General features: G+C 38.5%; 1 protein-coding gene across 6 annotated transcripts in view; it reads right to left on the bottom strand.

Annotated features, from left to right (window-relative positions):
- The window catches only part of MYPN (myopalladin), a 110,080-nt gene that overhangs the window by 28,190 nt on the left and 60,995 nt on the right, over positions 1-20,895 (bottom strand). For all 6 annotated transcript variants that reach the window (XM_038534108.1, XM_038534106.1, XM_038534105.1 and 3 more), the window contains 6 exons: positions 16,395-16,536; positions 14,519-14,542; positions 11,945-12,061; positions 10,967-11,339; positions 3,156-3,752; positions 2,659-2,797 (listed from right to left, as the gene is read on the bottom strand). In XM_038534108.1, coding sequence (XP_038390036.1) covers positions 2,659-2,797; positions 3,156-3,752; positions 10,967-11,339; positions 11,945-12,061; positions 14,519-14,542; positions 16,395-16,536 — 1,392 coding nt within the window. The remainder of the gene's footprint in view (positions 1-2,658; positions 2,798-3,155; positions 3,753-10,966; positions 11,340-11,944; positions 12,062-14,518; positions 14,543-16,394; positions 16,537-20,895) is intronic.

The following is a 20,895-nucleotide window of genomic DNA, read 5'->3' as shown; positions in this document are numbered from 1 at the left end:
GAAATGTTATATAAAATGAGTTAGAAGGTAAATGCTGAAATATTACAGTTATGATAATACAAAGTGGTAGATATGTCAAAGAAAACCCATATTCTAAAACGTTAATTTATAAGTTTGAGTTCTGGGGAGGAAATTGTCTATAGTCAATATTCATTGTTCAAGGACCTCTGATTTATTTCCATGCTCAGCATAGTGGAATGAGGTTAGACCACACACATGTTCTAAAAGGTTGCTGTTCTTCATTTGCTAGGAATAAAATGGGTAAGAGTCCAACTTTCAGATCTAAAAGTTTTCAAAGCAAAATAAAACAAAAACAGATGCATACTCTTCAGAAGAAATAATTTTCTTCCCCTTCATATGTACAGGCTAATATGGGAATGATAAAACTGATCATTTTGATTCCTCTGTCCCCAGACTACAGATATAGATGGCTATCAATAGGCAAGTGTTTCTTTATGATTGTTTTTCCACTTTCCCAAGCAAATTTTCTTCTTCTAACTTCATCAATAGGCCACAATACATTTTAGACAGTTCTCTGCAACATCTTCACTATCATTTCCCAAGGCAACAATGACAGAACAGTATTATAATGTGGTCATCCTTTTATTCCCCAAACTTACTCAGAATCAACATCTACCAACCTAATGCAAACTTTCCATCTTAGACAGATCCTTAGTTTCCAGAATTGCATTTATGCAGCTTGGTTTTCTTATTCATGGCATAGAACTCAGTCTAGGACCAATTCTGTAACTAAACCACCATAGCAATTCTCAGACTAATGATTCTTAGAAGAACACTGATGCACGTCACAGATATTCAAATGGAGAGTATTGAGATGCTTTTTGAAACTGCTCCTAGTCCCTTCTATTAGCCTTGGAGTTAATTCATGATGGAAGCTTAATAATGAGCTCTATCAGGATTATGACATTCAATTCATAGAAGTTCATGTTTACATATGCTCACGTTTCAGGTAATTAGGAGAAAAACCCTACTTTGCTGGAGTTGGACAGCAGATTAGCATGGATCTACCTACAGAGTAACTATAAAAGTAAAATCAAACAGCTTGTGTGCTGACCTGGTATCATTTTTTTAAATTTTTTTATGATAGTCACAGAGAGAGAGAGAGAGGCAGAGACATAGGCAGAGGGAGAAGCAGACTCCATGCACCAGGAGCCCGATGTGGGATTCGATCCTGGGTCTCCAGGATCGTGCCCTGGGCCAAAGGCAGGCGCCAAACTGCTGCGCCACCCAGGGATCCCACCTGGTATCATTTTTACAGGCTTTTAATTGCTCCCTCTCTGAGTTATAAAAGACATAGGCTGAACACAGCTCCGATTTCAGTGACACTTAGAAGGATTAACAACCACATATGTGATGACAGTGTTACAGGAAAGCAAATCTGCATCAGACAGAGCAACATTTATGGGGCTTACAGGTAATTGCCATAAAACTGTAAAAGGCTGCATAGTTGCAGGGAAAATGTGGTGTCCTGGAGACCAGGCCTCCAGCTTTAGTTCTAACACTGACAGTTTGACAACTGTGCCTCCATTTCTCCGTTTAGAAGATGGAAGAGAGAAGAATAGTTGCCTTGGCATTTGCCTCCCAGAAACATATGTAATTTGGTGAAACAATACAGGAAAAAGTACTCAATTATAGCGAGTTTAACTGTTCTTCTTCGATTCAATAATTTAAAGTCAAACTGAAAAAGATTTTAAGCAGCACATTTTCAAAAGAATCTACTTAGTAAAAATTGCCCAACATACAGCACAGTTGTAAAATACTGTATATCCATGGCTCCACTGGAGGTAAAGGACAGAAACACTAAGGAAAACAGCATATGGTCAGGAAAATCTGGAGCCTTGTTTCCAGGGATTACTTATGCTACAAATTCTACAATATTTGGCATATACTTTTGACTGAAATATTGTGTTATGTTTCAAATTAGATTTTATCAGTTTCCACCTTGGGAAATAAATCAAGAGTTTGGTTATTAAAAAGTAATACATTTTTAAAAATAATCATGTTATGAAATGTAAAAGTAAATAGCTCAAATAACAAAATAGTCTATTTTTTTTTAATTTGATGCTCACTTATGGCTTTTCTTTCTCTCCTTCAGTGTGAACACTCACTAGTGAGCAAAGAGTTGTGTGGGTTGAACCACAGGATATTGACTAATGGCTATTTTACATGATTCAACTGATGTTGAATGTAAAGATTGAAAGGAACTGGTGAATAGACCTCTAGCACCTTAGATTGTAGAAGTCAAATAAAGGACAGCGTGGAACCCTAGAGTTAATTTCAATCTAGATCTTCTCATACATTGAAATATATCAAAGATGTGATGGTGTTTGTCAATACTGAGCTGAGGGTTGCTGGAATGGCCAACAGACTATCTAATCTCTCTTTCCTTAACATATTTCATCCTACATAAAAACATATAAACAGTTACATTGAATTAACTACTGGAGTAATCAAGAACGGTAGATCCATGTAGGTGAGTTTCCTGTATGACCTTTGGTTAATCTATGCTCTATCTTCTAACACTGCAGGGTCAGCCTCACTGAGGTCTGGTGGCCCAACCATCCAAGGACTGAATTAAGTGAAATTGTATTTCTTGTATTGAAATTCCAATAAACCATTTGAGCCCAACAATCTTACCTGCTGGTTTGATCTGACATCACTGAAATTCATTTTTTTCCCCAAGTCTAGAATCACTGCATTCTTAGTTTCACGAATGTAATCATCATTCACTGGTTGGGGAGACTTTGTGTTTTTCTTCATTAGTCCCTGGGATGGCCTGTAAAATAAAGTCACAGCTGACACACCCATGAAAAGCCCTTGCCAGTACCCGAAAGCCTAGGAATCAGGGTGGCTGAAATGGCAGTCAGATACCAGGAGTCATCAGGCACTTAGGCCCCAACGTTGAGCACTGCACAGAGAATCTGTGTTTGTAGAGGGGTTTTCAGTATTTAAGTTATTGAAAATGATTTAAAGTAATCATGCCCTTTGCTCTAAAGTGTTCAAAATCCGTTTAGTGTCTATGAGGGTTATCTAGGAATCCACTCAATGAGAGTCCTGTCCCAGATGAAGCTATTCTAGGCATAGGTCCTTTCTTAAGTGACATCTTTTACTTCAGAGATCTTAATGACACTTACACAGATGGTGCACTTCTGGGCAGCCCCATGGCATTAGTGGGCGGGATGGCAGGGAGAGAAGGCAGGACCGAGCTGAGGAAAGCCACCGGGTTCTGAATCCGGCTGGTAGGAGAGACTGGAGCTGGGGAAACACAGCGAGGCTGAAACTGGTTTCCACTGGAGACAGCAAATGTGAGTGGTGGTTGTGCTGGCTCTATGGGAGCCGGAGGGGGTGGCTCGCTTTGGATGGACGCTCCTCCCAAAGATTTGGTTTGCATGGAGGGGTGAGAAAGTAAGAGGCTCTCTTTGCTCACTGTCCTCTGAATGGTTTGAGGTGTGCCGCTCAGGGTGAACACTGGAGAGCTGGAAGGGGACGCGCTTGCTGCTGCTGCGGTGGCACTTGGAGAAGGGAAGAAATGCTTGGGCCGGGCCAGGCTGAATGTCTGTGCCGGTGGGGCCTTCACCTGCTTGCCGGACGCTGTCACCGCCGGGGAAGCAGTGGAGTTCAAAACGCTCATGTGGAAAGGAAACTCCTTAGGAGATGAAGGAGACGGGTTTTGCAACTGCTGTTGTTCCAGTAAGACTTGGTTGTGAAGCTGTTGCAGCTGACTGGAATCACTGCACACGAGAGTGGGGAGAGAAAGAAGGGAAATCTGTCACCCTTGACCTCACTCATCAGAAAATGTGTAGGGGCACCTGGGTGCCACCTGGCTCAGTGGTTGAGCGTCTACCTTCCACTCAGGGCATGATCCCGGAGTCCTGGGATCGAGTCCTGCATAGGGCTCCCCATAGGGAACCTGCTTCTCCATCTGCCTCTGCCTCTGTCTCTGCCTCTGTGTCTCTCATGAATAAATAAATAAAATCTTAAAAATAAAATGTGTATACAGGCTATTTATAACTTTATGCTGACTCAGAACACACAACCAGAGTTGCCAGGAAGGAGCTCATCAATTCTTTGTGAGCTGTTTCTCCTTTCTAAATCTGTTTGTGAGGAAAAGGGGAAAAGCCCTCATAACGCACAGCTCCAAAAGGCATCGTTTACATTATATTCTTTGTGTTGTGACCCTACAACATGGCAGCCCAATTCTAGAGTGTTTATAAGTTAGGAAAAGAAATTGAAACAATGCTCCTCTGTTGGGAGTGCCTAAAGTTCTGGTAGGAGCAAACTGTATCTCAGCTTTGGGACAGAAGGCAGCGACATAAGTAACTGAGTGTGTTGTATTCTTCATTCTGCTTCAATTTATTTATTTATTTTAAAAAAGAGTTTAAAAAAGAGTTTCACCACTGAGTGGGGAGCCCGACACCAGGCTCAATCCTAGGACCCTGAGATTGAGATTTGAGATCACAATCTGAGCTGAAGGCAGATGCTTAACCAACTAAGCCACCAGGTGCCCCCATTCTGCCTCATTTTAAAGCAAACCTTAATAAAACTGCTGGATGTGTCTTGGTGTTTCTAATCCTCTCTCAACAACAAAGCATTATAGATAAGGTGATCATATGTCCCAATACATCCTCGAGTCTTGGTTTATGCCTGTTTTCCTGGCATAATTATTAATAATGCTCTTTTACTTTAAAAAATATCAGGGTTTGAATGGTAGATTATATGGCCACCCTAGTTAGAAACATTGCCTTACATGTGATGTGATGAGCGCTGGGTGTTACATGTTGGCAAATTGAATTTAAATTTCAAAAAATTTTTAAAAATTAAAAAAGAAAACAAAAGAAAAGAAAAAAGAAAAGGAAAGAAAAGAAAAGAAAAGAAACATTGCCTTAGACTTTAATTGTTCCTAAGGGGAAAGAAGAAAAGCTGGAAGTACTTTTTTCTTTCGTAGGAAGCTGAGTTGCAGAAACATTATATGATTTGCCTACAATCTATTTATCTTAATAAAATGGTTAATTATTTTTTTTAAGATTTGTTTATTTATTTGAGAGAGAAAGAGCAAGCAACCACAGTGGGGAGGGGCAGAAGGAAGAAGGAGAGGGAGAGGAGACTCCACTAAAGAGGGAGCAAGCCCGAGTGGAGGTTGAGCCAAAATCAAGTGTTGGACACTCAACCTAAGTGCCCCTGGTTAATTATTTCTTAAGAAAGAAAATGGAAAATGAAAATCTCTAAAAATCTTATACGCATAAAGTCATCAGGGCTGCTAAACTTTGCTGTTTAGAAGTATTTACCCTCAAATGAATAACAACAGGAAATTCCACAAGGAAGACTGGTGTTTCAAATCTACCACAGCTTTACATTCTTTGGATTGCTGCTGTAACATAGGTGATCTGCTGAACATGAGATCTATTAAAAATGAAAAGTTCAGTATTTTTATAGCATCAGGAAGGTCAACAACACCAGTGATAATAAAGTTGAATCAGGAGGTTCTCCAAACGTTGATTTTTCTGAATTCTTGGAGTTTAAGATCTTTTTCCTTTCTTTCAGTAACATTTCTGATACACAATATATGGAAAAGTAACTTCACAAACAGACCCTATTTGCTGTCAAATGGCTGCAATCATTCTACTCATCTATGAAAATTCTTGTTTTGAGTTAAACTAAGAATTCAGAAGTGTTAGCCACTTGGTATAGTAACTTTCTTATCTCTCTCTCCTTTTTAGAAGTTTTAAGCTGAGAGAATAAAGTGATATAATTAAAAATTAATTAAACCTTTTAGTTTCATCATAGAGGAAAGATTCAGCGACCAAGAGAAACAGAAATAACTTTGTTAGATTATCCTTAGAAAAATAAAAATATATACAATTAGTATTGTTTCTGTGTTAACTTAGTCAATAGAATGAAAATACAGAAATCTTTAGATTTTAATGGATTTCATATTTGTCAGGTCACATTCTGTGATTGCTATAGCCAGAAAATAATGCTATATGGTTTTCAGGACATCTCTGCATAGAGTAGTTTACATGAATGATTTTGCAGAAATGTTTTATTGTGCTTAGGGAAACAGAAAAAGTAGTATATGACAAGTAAGTAAGCTTAGAAAGATAAGGATGATAAAAGGGGGCAGGAAGTCATTTGGTATTGATTGATTCTTGTTTCCTTTAGTTCTCACTGAATAAAAACTAAGAACTAGCTTTTTACTTTAAGTAAGGCTTCCCAAGGCACATTAGCCCTTATCATCCAATGCAATACATTGGATTATAGAGGGTCACAAGTCTTAAACATAATGATATATGAGATACAGTGTCAAATTGTTTTGATTATCTGAGTTTCTGGAAGAATTCACTTGGAAATAATGTCTCTTTTTGTTTGAACAAGGTTGTTTTTTCCCCCTCTCATTTTATTAGTCTTGTTTCAGAAGGGATTTAAAACAGTTGTTTGGATTCTCTTATTCATTACATTGGGTGTCAATTCCATTACTCGACAAACTTTTATTGAATCTTCTGTGTTTACTTTGATAGGCTGTGTAGGAGATATGAATATGCATGAGATAGTACAAGCTATTCAGGACTCAAAAATCTTATTATACATACATATGACATAAATAACCACTGGTTATTTACAGATAACATGTGGAACTTATCTACTGCAATGAAAGAAGAAAGGAAGAGAAAATTAATTACAACGGCTACCAGTTCTAAAATCCTGAGTAACATCTCTAATTCAAAGTAACTGCCTATCATAAATTGTTATAAGCTCAGCTGCTCTTTTCTTGTTGTCATGAGGATATCTGAAATCAGGTTTATACCCAAGGTTTCTTTTATCAGTTTTCAAGTTGACATCATTACCCAGGCAGATTTATCATCTCTCTTGGGTTACCTGAATATATCTTGTCCATTGCCACACACATAATTTAAGCATAATGCTCAAGAATATGGTTTCTACAGACAGACAGACTTAGGTCCTAATCCTGGCTCTGCCACTCATTATCTGTGTGGCTTTGGGTAGCTTCTACACTTTTTCTGACCCAATTCCCTCATAAATAAAATAAGAATAACTAACGTCTCAACACTGTTGTGAAAATTGATAAATTGCCTACCACATATAAGTAATCAATAAATGGTGGCTCTTTTACTTTTTAGTTTCTAAACTACAAATATTAATTTCAAGATTTCTAAGAATGAAAATTAGAGTTTCCAAATTATAAGGATGCCTCTTGTGGTTTCTGAGATACAAAGTAATTTCTTAGGGATTTTGAACTGTTGAAATAAAACAGGCTTAATGATCAAACAACAAAACAAACTTGGGATCAAGTATCAAGTATTTTTGAAAGCAATTTTGGCAACAAAAATTTGGGGCAGTGTGTGCTGGAGCCCGTTCTGGACTGCTCTAGAGAGCCGACTGTGCACATCTCATTCCAATTCCCAGTTAATGACCTTTCTTTAACAGCTTGAAATAGAACACGGTGGGAGAAAATTGGCAAATGCTATGGGCTTCCCCGTCTCCACCCGTTGTTAAAACATCTGCCAGCACATCACTGATTAGGATAACTAATTCTGAGTAAACATGTCTCTGCACTTGGCTTTTAGCTGTGGTTTTAACAGTGGCTACCATGCTGGCTACACACTAGAATCACCCACAGAGCGTAAAAGACAAACAAACCTCAATAATTGAGGTTTGTTTGCTCAGAGAGTCAGTTGGCCCGGGAAAACATCCAGGCTTAGTTATTACTATCTTTTAAAAAGTAGGTCAGTGGTTCTTAAACTTTAGTGAGCCTCAGAAGCCTCTGCAGGGCTGTTGAAATGCAGATTTTGTTCACCCAGCCCCACCCCTATTTCTGATTCAAGTCTGGAGTGGGACATGAGTCTGCATTTCTATCAAGCTCCCAGGGGATGCCCATGCTATGAATAGCAAGGCTCTAGGTGGTTTTCTCAGGCATCTGGGACTGAGAACCACTACTCTAAAGAAACACTTGTCCCCAAAACATAGGCTTTCCCAGTACATTCTGATTTTTGTCTGACATTTTCCTCACTTTAAATGTTAGTTATTGTTTTCTGTTGGGTGTGGAGGGGTGTTTGTATGGGGTGGGGTGGAATGATAAAGGGTTGTATCCCAGACTTTCCAACTTTAGACCAGTAGTTTCCAAAATGGCTGAATATTAAAATAATCTGTGGAAGGATTCTGATTTAGTTGGGATGGAAGGCATAAATATTTTTTTAAAAGCTCTACATTTTATTAGAGAATGTAGCTAGGATGAAGAATCACTGCTCTAGACAGCTTGAATTCAAGTTGAAAATCTCAAAGTCTGAATTATCTAGGCTTGGATGATACAATGTTTAAAAATGACAGTTTCTCTTTCTCTTGCAGTTTTAGGATCTGTAAGAACTATGTCTATTTTCTGTATAAATGGCAAATTGAAGGAACAAGCAGAAAATCGTATCCTCAAGATTATTCCTAGAGTCAATACATTTTAATGCAAAACCTAAAAGATTAAAACCAGTGAGGTCAAAACTAGTAAGAAAATGCTGTAGATGGGTCCCCAAAGGACTCGTGAGTGTATGTGTGCACATGTACAAATATATTTATTCCTCTACTAATACAAACCTATATACACACAATTAAGAGAAAACTTTAGGAAGGCAAAAAAAGATTAAAGAATTATATAGTGCAGAGGACTGGGATTTGTAGAGGGTGTCACTACATAATTTAGTAGCAAGAATTATTATATTCATTGAAAGTCTAATGTGGCAGTTACTGTTGGCTGACTGCTTAATTCTTCCATTTGTAAAAGACTTGATTTTATTCATGGAGGCAACATATGCAGCCAAAGACTACACTTCCTCGTCTCCTTTGCAGTTAGTATACCATGTGACTAAGTTGAGTCACAAGCACAAGATTTTTGGGTAAGACCTAAGAAGACTCCCTAAAAGGAGTCTGACATCAGACCACTATCAGCCATCCTGACCACTATCAGCCATGCTGACCACGAGGGGACCTGGAGAAGAAGCCAATACTGAAGGTGGCAGAGCAGAAAGACAGGAGACAAGGTTGTTAGTCCTGTGGAGCCACTATAACAGCCCCAGACTGCCTAATTCCTCTATTTTTATTTATTTATTTATTTATTTATTTATTTATTTTATTTATTTATTTTTAAATATTTTATTTATTTATTCATGAGACAAACACACAGAGAGAGAGAGAGAGAGAGAGAGAGAGAGAGGCAGAGACACAGGCAGAGAGAAGCAGGCTCCATGCAGGGAGCCTGATATGGGATTCGATCCTGGGTCTCCAGGATCAGGCCCTGGGTTGAAGGCAGGCGCTAAACCGCTGAGCCACCCAGGGATCCCCCTAATTCCTTTATTTAAGAGGAAAACCCTCATGTGTTTAACCCACCATTTGTCTGGGTTTTCTGCAACATGAAGCTAAACCTAATCCTAACTGACATTCCTAATAGTCCCTGGGTAATAGGAGGCCCTACAAAGAAAGAAGGCAGTTCCTGAAGAAATGGTTTTGGATTTCCTGTTCTCAAAACTCCCTTTTCTGATAAATGCTCCCACCCCTCACCCCATGGCCCTTCACAGTTCTGATTTAGTCCATTTGACTCTTCTTTCCTCCACACATAAATCCTCTGTACCTGCCCAGGCTGCCCAACTGGTATTTGGAATTGAGCTCCTATGAATGATTTAATTAGCAGTAGAACTTGACACAAATCATAGAATGGGACAGGCCATGATGGACCAGGTGTGAACTGATGAGTCTTCTAAGGGGGAGGAGCGGAGAGGATATGCAAAGAAGAAGGAGGTGCTCAAGGCAGAGAATTGAGTGGTGGACAGGCTTGGGTTATCCTTCTCTAGGCAGGGCATGGCTGCCTTTTGGTCCACATTCCTGCCTATTTCCCTACAATAATTTCTTCCCTCTTTTTACTTTAGTAGATTTCTACTAAAGTAAGACCAGCAGAACTTTCAGGGGACAGAGACATTTTTGGACGTGGTTTTCCAAGAGGCATGTTTTTAATTATGTGCCCAGGATTTTGTCTTATGTGGTAGTGAGAAGAATATAAAACTAAACGACATGACTTGCTTCCAATGAACATCTTGTGTTCTGCACTGAGAAACAAATGATGGGAGTACTGTTACTATAGATTTTAATGTTGACATTTAAAGGTTTATGTGATTATAAATATAATTTTTCATAATTTTGACGTGCGAATCAAACAGAACAGTAGTAGTATCATGTTCTGTGTTTGCATTATTAGGGATGAACATTAAACATTGCATCTAATGGAGGCTCTCTAGCGGGTTAGGGTGACACCACATCAGGCCCCAAAGTGAGTCTGAAAATTTTGACTCCCCATTCTTTCATCCCCATTATATTATACAAAACCTACTGTGGCTACTATAGTCTATCTAGCAATAGCAAAAAATAGTCGAAAAAGTACTAAATATCTCTTCCACCATGACTACAAAAGCTTCACTTAAAGCACAAATTAGAAGCATAAAAATAAAATTACAGACTATATGGATTATTAGATGCAAGAAAGGGTTTTATAAGAAGAGTGTAGAAGTGCTTCAGCTGGAGCCTCTAATGTTAGACAAACATCTTTATCAGCTAGTTTAGGGCAGCTGATATAAATATTCAGAGGTAGAATATTTAACAGTAAGGATGGTAGTGATAGTATATTAGCATCGATGTAAGGATTTATGGTTTGCAAAGCATTTAAATTGTATTTTCTCATTCTGTAATTCACTTTTTTAGCTCCCCCCCTTTTTAAAATAGGCTTCATGCCCTGCATGGAGGCTGATGCAGGGCTTGAACCCACAACCCTGAGATCAAGACCTGGATGCTTAACCAACTGAACCACCCAGGTGTCCCATTCAGGCACATTACTTTTAAGGGCAGATTCAGTGAAGCTCACGGGTACCCTTGGTCATCCATTCTAATTTTTACTTACAGTTTGGGTTTGGCCAGAACTGGAGGGGGTTCTTTGACAGGTGACGAAGGCTCAGGGATTTTTGCTGCCTGTCCATTGAATCTCTCCGGGAAAGAATCAGGCCTGGTCTGGCTGGTGGTCACCATGCCACCCTCAGAAGAAGCTTCACTTCCTTTGTCATCTTCAGGCAGGTTGAAGTGCACACGGAGCCCAATCCTTGAACTGGACCGGGGCTCATTGTGGTTCACCAGAACTCCTTCGAGTTTGGGTTTAGGTGGTTGTTCCACAGAAGGAGGCTCTGGGTTGGGTGGGGATGGTTGTTGCTCAATAACAGCCAGGTTGGTGGTGGAATTGGCTGAGTGAAGAGACCCATTATTTCTGAGGTCTTCATTTCCTGAAAGGACAACAATAGGACCTGAGCTGTTAGCCTTATTCAAGAAGATCCAGAGAAGATTATAACTGTGAGCTGGGGCATGTATCCAAATCAGATGAGTATGCTGATGGGAGAATATTTGTCAAAAACTGTAACCATAATCTGGGGCATTAAAGAATGATGAGGATAAAAAAAAAAACAACCAAAAAACCAAAAAACAAAACAAAAAAACCCCCACTAAACTAAAAATCTAAGTACCATTTTGGAAAGAATATGAGAAATTTATAAAAGACCAAGGATATGTTTTCTTAGGGAATATAATAGATAACAGCAGGATAATGGGTGATGGTGGTGGTCATAAACATAATAAGAAATTGAAAATTGGATATTGTTCCCTAGTCTAAACTGTTCTGGGCTTTCAGGCACCCTTACCTCTTTTTTTTTTAAAGATTTTATTTATTTATTCATGAAAGACACAGAGAGAGAGTCAGAGACACAGGCAGAGGGAGAAGCAGGCTCCACGCAGGGAGCCTAATGCGGGACTCGATCCCGAGTCTCTAGGATCACATCCTGGGCTGAAGGTGGTGCCAAACCGCTGAGCCACCCGGGCTGCCCCGAACCCTTACCTCTTACATCAAGCTGGGCAATGCTTGATACTGTGCCGTATTTGTTGCTTGCAGTACATGTGAAGCACCCAGAATCTTCTGCAAACACCTCAGCAATGACCAAAGTACAAATCTCCTCTAAATATCAGTATAACAGAATGGTTACTGACTTAAATTGGGAAATGAAATTAAAAAATTTACTGATATCAGACGATGATTCTACAAAAGTCAATATAAGAAGTTGATTCTATTAGTTGATTGAAAATACTTAGTCCAAACAATTATCTGATTGGATTGACTGATGAATAGGCTAAATGAATCAAAGAATGTAGAACAGAAAACTCCACATTGACTATTGACAAGAGGATTTTACAATAATATTATATCTTAATATATTGTGAATTCCCAGATTATTTTGTTTTTATGTCAGCAATCCAGATGACAAAAATAGAACTGAGAAACAGTAAACTTACAATTCACAAAAACAAGTTAGGAGTTTAAGCAAAAGGAGATTTGTGCAAAATAAAAGGATTAATAAAATATTTTTAAGTCTAGGTCTCTCATTATGTCCATGGGGAACTTTTGCGCTGAGGTAATTTTAAATGAAGGCCACAATTTAAAACTGGGCAAGAAATATTGATTCTCAGATTGAACCACATGATTATTCCCTAAAATTATTATAGTTAGATACTCCTTAACAGCTAAGGAAGAGAAGTATAGAACAGTAGAATAAACTATCAATTATCACTCAGTGGACCTGACACTAAAAACAAAGTTAACAAAAGCATAGTTGGATTAGGAGGGACTTGGTATCTCACTGCTTTCATTATAACTGAATTGAATTAGTTGCCCAGCTTCTGGGAAGACTGGACAGGCAGCCACGGCAGGTGGTGTTGAGTACCTGCTCCATAGCTCTTCATCCTCCTTCCTCCTTCCTAATAGAATTCTCATTTTGTCCACCCTCCTTGGGGGGGATCACATTCTTCAAAGCAACTTGGCATCTCCCAGTCTCAGGTGGTGAATCATGATTGGTCATGCTAAGCTCTATTTTTGTGAAGTGATGGCATGCACCACACAATTTCAGTCAATGAAATAGGAGGGAAAGTCTCTTGGGGAGATCATGAGAAAGTTTTCCTTGCTCTTTGAAGAGAATAAAAGAGTTTCGTTCCCTAATTTTGCCTCTGCACTGTTCTGTCTGCATGCAAGACTCAGAACTGTGGCAACTGTCTTGGGTAGATGGGTAATACAAGCCTAAGCCTGAAGACAGTGGAATGGGAAATGAAAAAAAGGCTTGCCTCCCAATGATCGTAGACATACTAAATCATCTAATCTCAAGACAGTTCTCAGGACATCTTGCTATGTGAGAAAATACACTTCCCTAATGCTTAAGCCACTTTTAGTTAGGTCTTCTTCACTTGCTGCCAAGTATCCTAAATGATGGAGAAGCAAAGTTTGGTTTTGGTGCCTCTCTGTACTTTTTCTGAGCCATTGGTCTTCCTTCTCTCTGTTCTCTCTGTTCCCCTTCCCAAACATTTCTACTCTCAGCTTTCAACAGCCACTTTTAGAAAATGATCTGATTAATTTATTCCCACTACATTGTACCTGCCAGATAAAGTATTCTGTCTCCAAAGAGTATTTGCATATACAAGATGGAGGAAGAACTCCCTGGCTAAGAAATTTTAGATCATGGAGCTGGGAAAGGCAGCACTTGTTTTGGGAAGGGACCCCTTTTGGGTGACTCTGAAAGGATTTTGTGTATGAAATTGCCTATTGAAAAGCCTGGTCTGGACAAAAGTGTCAAAATGTGAAATATTTTAAAGGGGAAAAACACCACTCCACTATAAGCAATGCAAGAATAAGACTGCTCTGTTCTTTTCTACGTATCCTCAAGGCCCTAGTGTAGGGCTGTGCGATATGGATGTTCCATGTCTATTTCTGGAATGCTTTTCCATTCAGTTCTCAGAAGAAAGAATTATAATAATAAAACCCCAAACCATCATTCTTACTCAGGGGTACAAATACAATCTAATTTCCCAGGTTGATCACAGAGAACGCTTTCAGATGTTTACGCTGTGGCTTTTGAGTAACTTGTATTTTCTAGAGGTAAGAGCTTCACCTACTGTCACTCCCATGTCATCTGGTGTCTTCCCAACCAAATCTAATAACAACATGGACGTTTTATTGATTCTGCAAAGTTCAAAATCTGATGTCTTAAGATACATAAGCTAGGGAATTAGAATTGATCTAGCGTCATGGAAATTGCTCTGCCAAGTTTTGGGAGGTCAGGTGTAGGGGCCAAAAAGAGAGAGAAAATATTCCAAAGAAACATCACTTACAAACCGAGAACTAACTGCATTCATATTCAGTATGAAATATAAATTTCACATTTGCATGTGCTCCCCTCCTTTCCTTCTCCTACAATAATAGCTAGAGTTGGTTGGAATCTTGTTTCTAAAACCTTATTTTTCACTTTTTCTTGACACCAGTGTAACTTCAATATGTTTTATTATTTATATACTATCTATATAATCACTGATTTATATATATTATATACAACCACTGATCACATGCCAACAAAGTTAAAATAATCTTTACCTGGTTCTGCCATGGATCGAGGTTCTAAAAGAAAAAAAAAAGAAAGCTTCAAGCATTTATCTTACCAAGAGGTTATATTTTCATCAGAAGCTTCCTATAGAATTTCAATGTCTTGTATACTCATGCGTGATTTAATAAGATTAGTTCTGTAAGTGTGGAAGTAAAGCACCAATGACCTCGACAGGGACAGGAGAGTTGTCACAGAAGGGTAGCAAGAGAGCTGTTAACCAAATGTTGCCACATCTTGGGACATACCTGACTTCCACTTGGGACATTTAAAGCCTTACTTAGGTAAGGAAAAGTTACTGGGTTAGGGATTCAGGAACCTTTTTTTTTTTTTTTTTTTACTGGTACCCATTCAGCTTCACCTGAAACAAAGTTTGTGAAGATTAAGAGCTCATTTTCAGCTTTGGATTCTCACATCCTAATAAAATGTACACTATTATCTCCTGCTCTGAGGTTTCCAATATTAAGAGCCTCAGGACAGAGAACAAGAGAGCAGGTTCTTTATCTTAAAATTCTTTGGCATCCTGAAAGTGCCAGCACGGTACTGAATATAGGTGTTCAATTACAGGCATTCATAAGAGTTGGACTTCGTTACAATCTTTCAAACTGATAGTTTTTTTTTCTCAGTTTAAATGGCATTCAGATTATATTATTGTTGCTGCTACTGTTGTTAAATATGAGAGCAGTTTGACTCATATATCAGTGACAGGCAGAGACAAATTAACAAAAAAGTAAACAAATTACAATGTATTTTATAACCAAAATGGGTCAAGGTGAAAGAAGTACATGATAAGAGAAAGAAGAGACCACTTGGATATATAAATAATTCTTACAGTAAAAAAGAACAAAACTTCAATATGAAAATGAGCAAAGGATATGATCAGGTAATTTAAAAATAAAGAAATACAAAGATCCAATAAACATGAGAAAAAGCTCCACCCCACATCTAATTAGTGAAGTATAGATTGAAACAAGTGTTCCCATTTGCGGTCTATAAAATTAGTGAAGATTAAAAAACTTTAATACCCATTGTTAATGAAGGTATGAGACAAATGGCATTCGCATATATTGCTGGTTGTAGTAGAATAAAGCTAGAACATTCATTTGGGATAGACCTGATTTATTCCTGGGATCTCTTTGTAATTATTAATAGCAGTCTCTTTCACTCTGAAAGTGTCCCAGATTGGATGATCAATTATGTGATTATCCTCAATTTAGCTCAATCCTTTGGGCTGGCATTTGGCAATACCTATTGAAAGCCTAAAACTGGGTGGATTTATAGTAGCAATTCTAGTACTCTTTATTCTATTTTTTTAAGATTTTATTTTTAAGTAATCTCTACACTCAACATGGGGCTTGAATCCACAACCTTGAGATCAAGAGTCACATACTCTACTGACTAAGCCAATCAGGCACTCTACTGACTAAGCCAATCAGGTACTCTAGTCTATAGATACAAATAATTTTTCTTTTAAATGCATTGAAGCAGTTTACAAAATAAAAGAATTTGCAAACAGTCTAAGTATTCAACAACAGATTAAGTAAATATAAAATTGATTGTGTCGATTTGTTTTTAAAGTATATTTATTAACATGAAAAGGTGTTCATGAAATGCTGAGTGAAAGAAATCAATTTACAAAAAAGTGTATGATTTATTTTTATTTTTGTAAAACACATGCATGGAGAAACTTTTGGAGAATAGACGACATAATATTAATAGGGTCTAGTTTGGAGGATTATGATTACAAGTAGTTCTTTTATTCTCTTAATTATATTTTAAATTAGTTGTTAAAAAGTTATAGAAATGAACGACTACAATACATTTATAAAAATTAACTATCAGGAAAATAATTTTAAGGTATCAACTTACTTTTCTGTAAAATTCTAAAATCTGGAGAATCTTCTATCAAGGTCCCTTCTCTATACCACTCAACTTTAGGAGATGGAGCTCCTTTTACTCTGCATTCAAAGACAACCAGCTGACCTTCAGAGGCTGATAAATTTTGTAACATCTGTAATGAGAAGAATATTGTTAGAGCTAAAAACTATACATTTTTGGAATCTAGTCCCAGTGCTAAATTTTAGAAAAAGATACTATCACCTTCATATCTGGATTTTCTCCAAATCTACGTCTCCAGCAGTTTTAATTCTGTGGATATTCATCAAGTCTATTTTTGAAGATAGAATCATCTGAGCCCATATGAAGCTTTTCCCTCACTATCCTTTATCCTCTTCCTTTTCCTCTCTGTTGCAGTGCCAGACAACTTTATTAAATACTTGGTGACACATTTTGAGGGTTTGGAAAAATGCTAACTTTTGATAAAGTACTTCTGCTCTTTTTTTTTTTTTTTTTTTAAGATTGTATCTATTCATGAGAGACACGGTGAGAGAGGCAAAGACATAGACAGAGGGAGAAGCAGGCTCCTCACAGGAAGTCTGATGTGGGACTTAATCCCTGAACCTAGGATCACGCCCTGAGCCAAAGGCAGACGCTCAATTGCTGAGCCACCCAGGCGTCCCTAAGTACTTCTGTTCTTAAATGCCCAAGGGGAGTTTGGTTTCCAGAAATAATAACAATTTAAGAAATCTGCAGGAGTATCTACTAGGTGTAGTCAACATGGTGGTAATGTATCTTTCCACACAAGAATGTCACCGTTCATGAGGTATAACATCTCTGTGGCTCAAATAACTGATTCTATTTTCCTGGGTTTGTCTTATTTACATACTGTAGTCCTGGAAATTGATTTTTGTTATCTTGTTTTCCTTAAGTGTTCTTTACAGTATAGCTGCTTCAATGATCTGTTGAGGTATATAAACAATGACAATCTCTATAAAATCATAGTCACAAGTGGAATCTTATGTCATGGCAAAATATGAAAGCATTATTAAATGCTTTTCCATACATCCATGGAAAAAAGGTTTACAAAAGCACTTTGGTTTTTTGTTTGTTTGTCAGAAGTAGGCTCTACACCCAGAACAGAGCCCAATGTGGGGCTTGAACTCACATCTCTGAGATCAGGATCTAAGATGAGATCAAGAGTCAGACGCTTAACCAACTGAACCACCCAGATACCCCAACAAAGCCACTTTGAACTGTAGCATATGAATATATTCTATAATAGACTCTCCTGAAGAATGGCACTCAAAGTTTCCATTCATAACCAGTCTTTCACTCATGATTTGTGAGCTTAAAGTCACACATTCTTTTGTGTAGTTGGTACTTTATTTGCACTGAGAGAGAGAGAGTGAGCACAAGAGTGCACAGTTGGAGGGAAAGGGGAGAGAGAGACTCTCTCAAGCAGATTTCAAGCTAAGAGCTGAGTCTGAGGCAGGGCTCAATCCCATGACCCTGAGATCATGACCTGAGCTGAAACCAAGAGTCTGATGCTTAACTGACTGAGCTGCCCAGGTACCCCTGGTGCTTCATTTGATTATTAAATTCTTCTTCGGCATGTCTTTGGGCATATTATTAGTTTTTTTTCATCTTATTATTTCTAGTGTTGGTGCAAACATTATAAACACGGAATGATTATGATTAACTTCCTCCACAAGGTCTGTTAGCTGCAAGGCTTTCTACTATTAGTATTTGGGGGTCTGCATAAAGAAAATATTGGCTCCTTCATCAGAGAAGGGGAAAGCTGGCATTTAGTTATTTTTTTTGCTTTTGTCATTCACTGTTATAAATATTCTGTGATTATTTATAGTTATTTTAAGAACAATTTATGATAGTTTGTGCATGGCATGGCCTCATCATATTTATGACATTTGTCTAAGGAATATATAAGGGTGGGGATGACTACACAGCTTTAGCTATATATAGTGGATGACTTTTACCTCAGAGGTATGTAAGTTGATATTGTGAAAGCCAGGGGGCACTATAGTTCAACATTAGTGTTTTTTTTGTTTGTTTGTTTTTTGTTTTTTGTTTTTTTTGCACTCCCAAATTTGCTGAAGTAATTCAAGATGAGATTTGCACAGAGGGGTCTCTGAACTGATAAGGAACTATTGATAACAACAATTACAAAAAACCCACACAAGGGCAGCCCAGGTGGCTCAGTGGTTTGGCGCCACCTTCGGCCCAGGGCCTGATCCTGGAGACCTGGAATGGAGTCCCACGTGAGGCTCCCTGCATGGAGCCTGCTTCTCCCTCTGCCTGTGTCTCTGTCTCTGTCTGTCTCTCTCTCTCTCATGAATAAATAAATAAAATCTTAAAAAAAAAAATCCCACCTTGTTATTCTTTGTCCACCCCAAACAACAACTTCTAGTGACAAGAAAAGAATGTTCTTAGTAAGCAGGGAACGTCAAGGAGTCTTGGGTGCTCCTGGCATCCAAGCGAATTCTGTGCTAAAGCGGCAGCTTTAAGGGCTAGTAAAAATTTTAATGGCAGTCAGACATTTCCCTGGGATTCATACAAAATAGAGTTTCATTCCTGAGGCAAACAAATTAGAAAAATAGACCAAGAAAAAAAAATGTTGATGGGGGCAGAAGGGATTGAATAAATTAAATATGACATATTTTTTAAGTGAATGTAAGAAGAGTGAGGTCAGTCTACATGTTCTGACATGGCTTGCAGTTCAGTTCAGATACATCAGCTAGTTCTCAATCCGTAAAGGTTACCCTAAAGCCTTGCTTGCAAGAGGATATCCATGAGAGACTATGTTGCTCGCAGTTGAGACCAACATTATTCATTTTGCAATTATTCATTTGACTTTGAAGGTCAAGACCTGTGTTCTATTTGAGAGTCCCGCCCAAATACCTCAGATACTTTAGTGTATATAATATGCCTGCTAAGTGTCTGTGATATGAGATGGAAACTCATTCCAGTTGATACGTTATCAATACTTAGTAAGAGAGGTGCCAAGGGTCATTTTATAAGCCACTTAGAAAAAGTTATTGAAAGTCATACTTTGAAGGATGATGATAGTTGTTACTGCTGAAAACTGTGCTTTTCTATAAAAGTCTCACGAGAAGGAGCTGACTCACACCAGGGTCCAAATCAATCAGACCATTTGAACACGGTGCAGATGGTGCCACGTTCAACACAGGAGTAGGTCTTAGGCTGTTATGAACAGCACAATATCTGCAGATCTGATCATAATCATCTGGACTTCACCGAAGATGAGTAAGATAAATGAAACACATTCCTCAACTAGCAAAGATTTAGTTAGTCTTAACTAGGAATTACAGATTTGGACTAAAGGAACTATAATGAAAGGTCTACAACCTCCTGAGGTAAACAGTATCCAAAGTGCAAATCTGTCTTGTGTGTCATCACCATACAGATCATCTGGGAAGACATTCTTTGTAGGTGACTTGACAGCACAGAGCCTCGAGAAGCATTTCTTCCACAGCCATTTGATATGGGACTTTTTTTCCCCTCTATGCCTCCTAAAGATACTCTGAAGCCACGAGGCAATGAAAGCAAAAATTCTTTAGTTAGCAGAAATGGAAGTTATTCACGACAGAATAAATATTACTATGTGTCTGCTTTGTGCCAAGCACTATGTCAGGTACTTTAAATATGAGTTGAAAGGACAGAGTTTGTATTTAGTAGATTCATACCCACAAATATAAAATAGGGATTACCCTGAGAAAACTCCCTTACTGGTTAAAAGATGTCAGCTACAAGGTTCATACTGTCATTTTACTTTTCTTTCTTTCTTTCTTTCTTTCTTTCTTTCTTTCTTTCTTTCTTTCTTTCTAGAGAGGGGTGAGGGGGTAAGGGCAAAGCAGGAGGGAGAGAGGAAATCTTAAGTAGCTCTGCACCCAGCATGAGCCCAAGGAGCCCGAAGCCAGCTTGATCTCACAGCCAAAATCAAGAGTCAGAGGCTTAACTGACTCAACCACCCAGGTTCACCCCATTCATTCCTTTTTAAATCCAGTTAATATTTGTGCACCTTAAAAGAGACAGGCTGAAAGTAAATGTGTATAGTGCTTTAGGCTGCAGTTGGATCAAAGAAGTTTTTATGAATAAAGAACTGTTTGACTGAGGACCCTCAGGTGCCCAGAGCAACAGTTAACCCAGAAAAGTTTCTGGAATTGTTGGGTTGGGAATTGTTGGGTTGGGAAAGGGGGCCCACGTAATCTTTAGAAATCTGGATCCGGCCAATGGCCCAGTTATTTCAGGGTTTTCCTGTTTCTGCTATTATATAATGAAGGACTCTTCAAATTCTCACTTCCCCTGCCCCCTTGCACTCTTCAAATTACTGCTGAAGCAGCTGGAGCCAGAGCTGCTGCAGCCTTGAAAGCCGGCCAGGGCAGCTGCTGTTGGAGTGGGAGCAGCGATAGCAGGAAGATTCTAACCTAATTTGATCATCTACCTCCCTTCGCACTCAAGAAGTGTGAGAGCTGTTTTCTCCCCCATAAATAGA

The sequence above is a fragment of the Canis lupus genome, chromosome 4, assembly GCF_011100685.1.
Source record: "Canis lupus familiaris isolate Mischka breed German Shepherd chromosome 4, alternate assembly UU_Cfam_GSD_1.0, whole genome shotgun sequence".
Taxonomy (NCBI): Eukaryota; Metazoa; Chordata; class Mammalia; order Carnivora; family Canidae; genus Canis; species Canis lupus.
The sequence above is the reverse complement of the archived record's forward strand: the minus strand, read 5'-3'. Positions and strand labels throughout refer to the sequence as shown.